This window comes from Tupaia chinensis, unplaced genomic scaffold (genome assembly GCF_000334495.1).
Source record: "Tupaia chinensis unplaced genomic scaffold, TupChi_1.0 Scaffold000459_1, whole genome shotgun sequence".
In the NCBI taxonomy this organism is placed as follows: domain Eukaryota; kingdom Metazoa; phylum Chordata; class Mammalia; order Scandentia; family Tupaiidae; genus Tupaia; species Tupaia belangeri.
Window position 1 is genome coordinate 2,656,746 of NW_006159968.1, and position 7,529 is coordinate 2,664,274.

The window sequence follows — 7,529 nt, forward strand, 5'->3', positions numbered from 1 at the left end:
TCCCTCAGTGAACTGTGTGTGTATACTTTAAAGATTGAGAAGTTCTGATATTACAGTAATGCTTGTAGTAGCTTGCTCGCATTTGCAAAAATAAGACTATGGATGTCAATAAGAACATAGATGGATTCTCTTGTGGTACAGTGGATTCCTAAGTAATCATTTGTTTATGATTTAAATCTGGTCTCCCCATTTCCTAGTTGGGTAGCCTTGACCAACTCCTGAGTCTATTATGTTCAATTATTTCTTCAAGAAGTTATTGAGATGATAGTCACTATCTCTCACAGGGAGATTTTAAGGGATAAGATACTCAGAGCATCGAGCACATCCTGGTGAGTTGTGAAGGCTCAATCAATGTGAATTTCTAAGAATATTCCATTTAAAATTGGGCAACAATTGGTGTTTGGTGCCATTGTTGCTAATAATTGGAGAAGAACTAAGAAGATCCAAGCTTTGGAGCCATGATGCAAAGCTTGAATGTGGCCTGGAACATAGCAAAGAATTAGAGTGTGTATTAGTTTGAGCTGCTGTAACAAAATACCATGGGTTTGTGTCTTAAAGAACAGACATTTTGTTTCTTACAGTTTTGGTAGCTAAAATCTTTGATCAAGTACCAGCACATTTGTTTTCTGGTAAGGACTCTCTTCTTGGCTTGTCAACAAATACCTTCTCACTATGTCTCTGTGTGGCCTTTCCTCTGTGTATGAGTGAAGAAAATTATATCTATCATCTCTTCCCTTTTTTACAGATTTATTAATCCTATCTTATTAGGGCCTCACTGTAAGGCTTTATTTCACTTAATTACCTCTGAGGCCAAATGGTGGTGCAGCAGCAAAAAACAACATTTTATGAGACAATTCTATGTGGGAAGGCTCTAGGTTCAAGTCCAGAGACCTCCCTGAATACACCAGGCACAGGCATTCCTATAAGCTGGAATGAACTGAAGACTGAGGGTGGATTAAGACCCTATTGGGTGTTGTGTCTCTCTATTTATATCTTTCTCATCTATGGAGTAAATAGATTTAAGAAAAAAAGAAAACTTTAAAAAATTAATTTTTAAAAGTCCTACCTTCAAATACAGTTATATGGGAGGATGGGGCTTCAACATATGAATTTGGAAGGGGACCCCTCACAGTTTATTGTATAACAGAAATAAACATCTCATGTCAAAGAAAAGGGCAAGAAGGCACCTATGAAGAGAACTCCCCATCTAAGTGTGTTAGTTTCATAGGTCTGCCATAATCAAATACCACACATTTGGTGATTTTTTTTTCTTTTTTTTAAAAAAAAAATTACTATTTTTTGCATTTAATTACTGTGTAGGTTTACAACATTGAACATGAATTTTCCCAGCATGAATACCTTGTATGTCAGTCCAGTCAAATGAATTACCATATCATTGCCATCAACAGATAATTTTCCATTTTTTACCCATCGAATGTTTTTGTTTTTATTACCTGATTCCCCCCCCCACACACACACACACACACACTTACCACCTTCCTCCCATACTGTCTCTGGTATCCATAGTTGCTTTCCATGCTTTTATGCCTTCCAATCTTTCAGTTTCTGCCATAGAGCATAGACATTCCATATATATTAAGTGGGGACATACAATGCCTCTCTTTCATAGTCTGGCTTGCTTCACTTAGCAGTAAATCTTTCATATTCATCCACTTTCTATCAAATGCCAAGGCCTTATTATTTTTAATGACTGAGTAGTATTCCATAGTGTATATGTGCCACACTTTTTCAATTCATTCATCTGTTCTTGAACATTTAAAACAATAGAAATACACTATGTTACATTCTTGTGGCTAGAAGTCTGAACTCAGGATATTGACAAAATGTGCTGTCTATGACTGCTTTTGGGGAGAATCCTCCTCTGGCTCTTTATATCTCATGGTATTTACTGGAAATCCTTGGCATTACTTGGCTCATTGGTGCATCATTCTGGTCTTATGGCTATCTTCTCTATGTGTATCTTTACACTGTTTTACCTCTGTGATGTCTGTCTCTATGTCCCATTTACATCTTTTATAAAGACACTGGTCATATTGAATTAGGGCCCACCATAATGATCTCACTTTAACTTGATTATTTCTATATAGACTGTATCTCCAAATGTGGTCACATTCTGAGATACTGAGGATTAGGACTTCAGCATGCCTTTTTGGGGGCCAGAAGGTGGGCATGTAATTCAAACTATATCAGTAAGTAAAAATTTTGGTGAGAAGTGATTGTAATTCTAGAGGCAAGTGGGGACTAAAGCTTTAGAAAATGGAGCTAGCAGGTGGCATAGTGGCTAAAGCACTGGACTCCCAAATGATCAACTGCAGTTTGAGTCCTGGACCTGATGGCTTTAAAATCACGCTGGATATATGTGCATGTGTGCCCAAAATCCCAGGAGGAGGACGGAGAAGGGATTATAAAGTGTTCAGTCCCAAAGGGAGTTATTTCTCACTTTCCCTCTCACTGTCTCTCTCTGTCTCCCTGATGAGTGCTCGTACCCTAAAGCATGGGAAACAATATTGTATGACTGGACACTGAAAAATGTTAGATGCACATACACATTGCGCACATGTACACACATACATACATACATGCACACACACACCAGATTTGGAAACAGCCAGAAAATTACAGTGCTTTCTTTCCAAAATCAAACATGAACAAGACTTTCAAGAATTGTATCTTTCAATTGCTAGTTAACTGTGGACAGGGTTAAGTCCTCATCTTCCTGCTTTCTGTAGAAACTCAAAGTGATGTCACAGGGACCTTCCTCAGTAAGTGGCAGGAAGACGCACTGTAAGAAGATTTCTAAGACTTAATTTGGTAAGTGGTTAGAGCGTGCTCTCTCTCCATCGTTCTGTCTCTTTTTCTCTTTGTCTCCCTCTCCCTCTGTCTCTCTCCCTTCCTGTGGTGGCAGGAACAGCAATCTATTTCTCAGCAGTGACAGGCCAAGAAAATAGAATACGAACTTCTGCAGGGTGTGGGTGTGATTTTTCTTTTTTTCTGGTGAGGGCTTCATCTGGGAAAGTATGGAGCTGTTTCTATCCTGGCCTGGGGAACTGAAGAAGTGATTGTCAGTTTGAAGATGAGGGCTTTGCAGCCTCTAAGCGTCCTTCTTACTAGTAGACATGGAAAGAGGTCAATTTGGATGCTGATTGGATCTCCCCAGGTGAGGCAACCTTCTAGTGAAGCTGGGAGGAGTGTTTTCTGTCACCTGTAAACAGGTGAGCTAGATTCAACATGGCCCTGAAGCAGAGAAACAAACAGCTATTGACAGAACTGGCTTCACAAATGGAAGATGTTAAAGGTAGTTTTGAAAAGGTAAGTGATCAGATTCCATCCTGCCTGTCCTTTCCAGAACCAGCAGCCCTCTTCACTGAAAGAGTTCTATGAAAGATGCCAATTATGTGAGTTGATGTTTACTGGCTCCCTCCCCTCAAGCCTCCTGACAAGAGATTGTGGCATATCATTAAAGTCTTAATGCATTTAGCCTAAAGCTTCTCTCTGCCTGTTATTTTTGTGCGGGGGAAGGAGAGGGTAGCAAGAACACCCTCCTTTTGGAAGGTGTAGAATATTGCACTACCACCTACCACTCATTAGGAATGAAATGCCCCACTTAATCTTCTGCAGTCTCATGCATTAACTAACCACCTACTGGTTATGAATTTCAAATTTCTAGAACCAGGACAGATTCTCTTGGGAGTTCCAGCTTGTGTTTGTTGACAAGACATCACCACCTGGAAGCCACTCGACAGACAACTTGACCACAACATTCAAATTAAACTCATTAGCTTTCTTCCAAATCTGCCTATAAAACAAAACTCAGTGAAGAGAACCTGCTAGCTACCCCATAAGCACTATTGCTTTTCACCCTCCTTCCTCCTCTGATTCTTCAACTTCTCAATATGCTTTAAACCAGCCTCCTTCTACTATCCATGGCCATTGGCTTGGTTGACTCCTTGATCAACATGCTCCTGGGAAAATTGTACTAACCACATCTTTTATATCTTTCTTACTCCACATCCTGAAGATCTTTATGAAACACAAATGTGATCTTGATTGCTCTCTTTCCCACTACATCAGACTTTTCAGGGACTCCTTCTTACCTGCAAGATAAATGCTTAACTCTTTAGTACAAATAGAAACATTTCAGGATCTGGACTTCATCTACCTAACTTCCTTTTTCAGAACTCTCCTCACCCCCTTTCACCTGTCTCTTATTTTAGGAGTCAGCTGAGGGGCTTACTTCTCTGAGCCTGAGAACTATCTGAAAAATTGGTATAACAGCACCAACTTCACAGAACTTATGTGTGCATGTAGTAGGTGCTCAGAGCAGAAAAAAAAAAAAATCTCTTCCCAACAGTTCTAATTTAAATACCACTTGTCTCATTCTCTGAAGTCATGCTGAAGTCATGTAACTAGTATGGTCATTTGTAAGTAAAAACAAAGAACAAGAATCTAGCAAAAGCTAGAATCTCTATAGACAGATGTCAAATCTAGTTGTATACGTATACTTTCCTTTTCTTAGTTGGCTATCTCGTAAGCCTTCTTTTTTCATTTTCTCCAGTCAAAGCACCTCCCTAATGGAGCTAGCTCTACAGCAACATCAACCAGCTGATGGACCTCCCTGGCCTATCACACCTTCTCCCTTCTCCACCCATCCTAGCCCAGCCCTGCTTGAGATCTTGTTGATAAAATTGTTAATAATTTATCATAATAAAGTGGTTAGAATCAGCTCATGTTAAGACTGAAAACAAAACAAAGCAAAACGAAACAAACAAAAAAACAAAAAAAAAAAAAAAAACAAGCAGAGGCCAGATGGTGCAGTGGCCAAATATAAACCCCTGTAAGATAATCCTACAAGGTTCCCAGTTTGAGACTGAAGACCTCCCTGAGTATACAGGGCATACGTTTGCCCATAATTTGTGGCTGTCTGAAGGCTAAGGATAGGAGTGGAGGGCAACATCAAGACCCTATTGGAGGTACTGTCTCTGTCTCTTCCCCTCTCTTTCTCTCATATATATGTGCACACTCAGAAGAAATAAGTAAATAAGCCTTCAAGGTCAGTTGTTTCATGCTCCATCTGATATCTGAGTCTCCTTACTTTCCTCAGGTAAGGGGAAATGTGTTATTTTCAAGGCAGCCAGTATTACCTGGGTTCAGCTCTGGTTCTAAATTCTTGGTTACACACAGATCCTTTAGAGTATTATCTTGAATTCTATAACTGGTGATGTACTAGTAAATAGTTCTGATATGTAGGTGCTGCTTCCTGTGGTGTAAATTTTCCCGCCATGGTCAATTTCAAGCTACCACAAAAATCTGGGTCAGAAAACATGCTCAATACTGGTTTTTGTAAGACTATATTGTCAGACTCCAGCTTATCACTGTCACCCAATTGGCATTACATATGAGCTGGGTGAAGATCATTCATATGATTCTAGGCCTCGGTCTTGAATTCCATCCTATATTCTCTATCCTAATTTATATCTACTTTGCTTCTGATGAGTTTTTAGAAGAATGTGGAGCTCTCCACTGCCTTCCCAGTCACAATTTCTGTCTCACTCCTTGAAAGTGATTCAAGTACTCTTTCTAAATAGACTGCCTGACTTCCCCTTGAATACTTTCTTTTTTTTTAACTCGTAAAGTGAATTTGCCCAACATAAATACACTCCACATCAGTCAAGTTGAAGATTCCATGCACATTATCAACAGATAATCATCCATTTCTATGTGTCATAAATGTCTTGCCTCTATTTTTCCCCTTGTTTCCTTTCTTCTTACCCTCCTCTTTCTCCCATCCTCTTCCCACACTGTCTCCAGTATCCATAACCATTTTACATGCTTCTAGATATACTAATCTTTCATAAAGTGCAGACAGTCAGTATAGTAAGTGGAAACATACAATGTCTCTTTTTCATAGCCTGGCTTGCTTCACTCAGGAGTAAATCTATATTCATCTACTTTCTATCAAATGCTATGGTCTTGTTGTTTTTTATGGCTGAGTAGTATTTCATAGAGTATATGTGACACAGTTTTTTTATCCATTCATCTGTTCATGGACATTTGGGATGGTTCCATGTCTTAGCAATTGTGAATAATGCCAAAGTAAACATAGATATGCAAGCACTTCTCTGTCTGAGCATTTTTCTACCCTTTGGGTAGATTCTCAAGAGTGGAATAGCTGGATCATGTGGTAGTTATATTTGTAGATCTTTTAGGAACCTCCATATTATTCTCCACAGGGGTTAAACTAATTTACATTCCCATCAACAGTGTAGGAGAGTTCCCTTTTCACCACAGCCTTATCAGCACTTACCATTTTTTGTTTATTTTAACCTTAGCCATTTTAACTAGCATTAGGTGGTATCTCATTCTTGTTTTGCTTGCATCTCCCTTACAATGAGGGATGTCGAGCCTTTTTTCACATGCTTTTTGACTGTTCCAATGTCTTCCTTAGAGAGTTGTTTGTTCAGCTCATTTCCCCATCTTTTAATTGGGTTGATTTTTTTTTTCCAGATAAGCTGCTTGAGTTCCTGTGTACTCTGGTTATCAGTCCATTATCTGAGGCATGGTTTACAAAAATATTCTCCTATTTCGAGGACTGTCTATTCACACTAATTACTGTGTCTTTTGCTGTGTAGAAGCTTCTTAAACTGATGTAATCCCACTTGTCTATTTTTGGAATTATTGCCAGTCCTTTTGAATAGTTTCAATTCTGGTTAAGACCTTGTTGTCTTCTAACTCTGAAGAGGGACTTAGCACTAGCTTCTTTTATGTTGTCTCATCACCTCACTTTAGAACTGTGAAGCTATTTTAAAAGTTTTTTTTTCATTTGAGCACAATTCTATCACTATTGCTTCTACCAACAAAAATGTAGATTTTTCTTTTGGGGCTCACACAAAACAAGTCCTGCTGGGAATCACTTTCAAATCATTTACTGATTTGCAAGCAGGAAACAAACTGGTAGCCCCACTTAATCTCAATCTTTGCTCTAAATGCTTGATTAATTTAGCCTCTTTCTGGAAATTATAAGCTCAGAGAGGGAAGGTGCATGTCTGTTGTGTTCGTCAATATACCAAAGCCTAGCAAAAAGCCTGGAACACAGTAGACTCTCAGTAACAAGTCTGACACTTCCTTCCTCCTTCCTCTTGGCCTCCCTCCCTATTTCCTTCAATCCTTTCCTCCCTCCCTCCCTCCCTCCCTTCTTTCTTTCTTTCTTTCAGTTAAATGAATTACCATTATGTAGCCAATGCTAGGACAACAGATTCCAATGGGCAGAATGGAGAGTTAGTACAGAGCATGACTGAGAGCTCAAAAAAAGTGTTCAAACCAAGGTATTTGAGTTGAGCATGAACTACAGAATTGGCTTATTTTTCAGCCACTTAGAAGGATTGTTTCCTTCCTTTTGACTCAATTAGCCATAATGAATCTAATTTTAACACTTTTCAGGATAGAGAGTATGGCAGAGTGAGCAAGCATCCCTTACGTTCAGTTCTTGAGGCTATACTACCTTCCTGCTG

The 7,529-nt window shown here is 39.1% G+C and overlaps 1 protein-coding gene across 1 annotated transcript in view; it reads left to right on the forward strand.

Annotated features, from left to right (window-relative positions):
• The first annotated feature begins 3,249 nt into the window (after positions 1–3,249).
• KCNQ3 (potassium voltage-gated channel subfamily Q member 3) overlaps positions 3,250–7,529 on the forward strand; it is a 115,882-nt gene continuing 111,602 nt past the window's right edge. The window contains exon 1 of the mRNA XM_027774586.1: positions 3,250–3,330. Coding sequence (XP_027630387.1) covers positions 3,250–3,330 — 81 coding nt within the window. The remainder of the gene's footprint in view (positions 3,331–7,529) is intronic.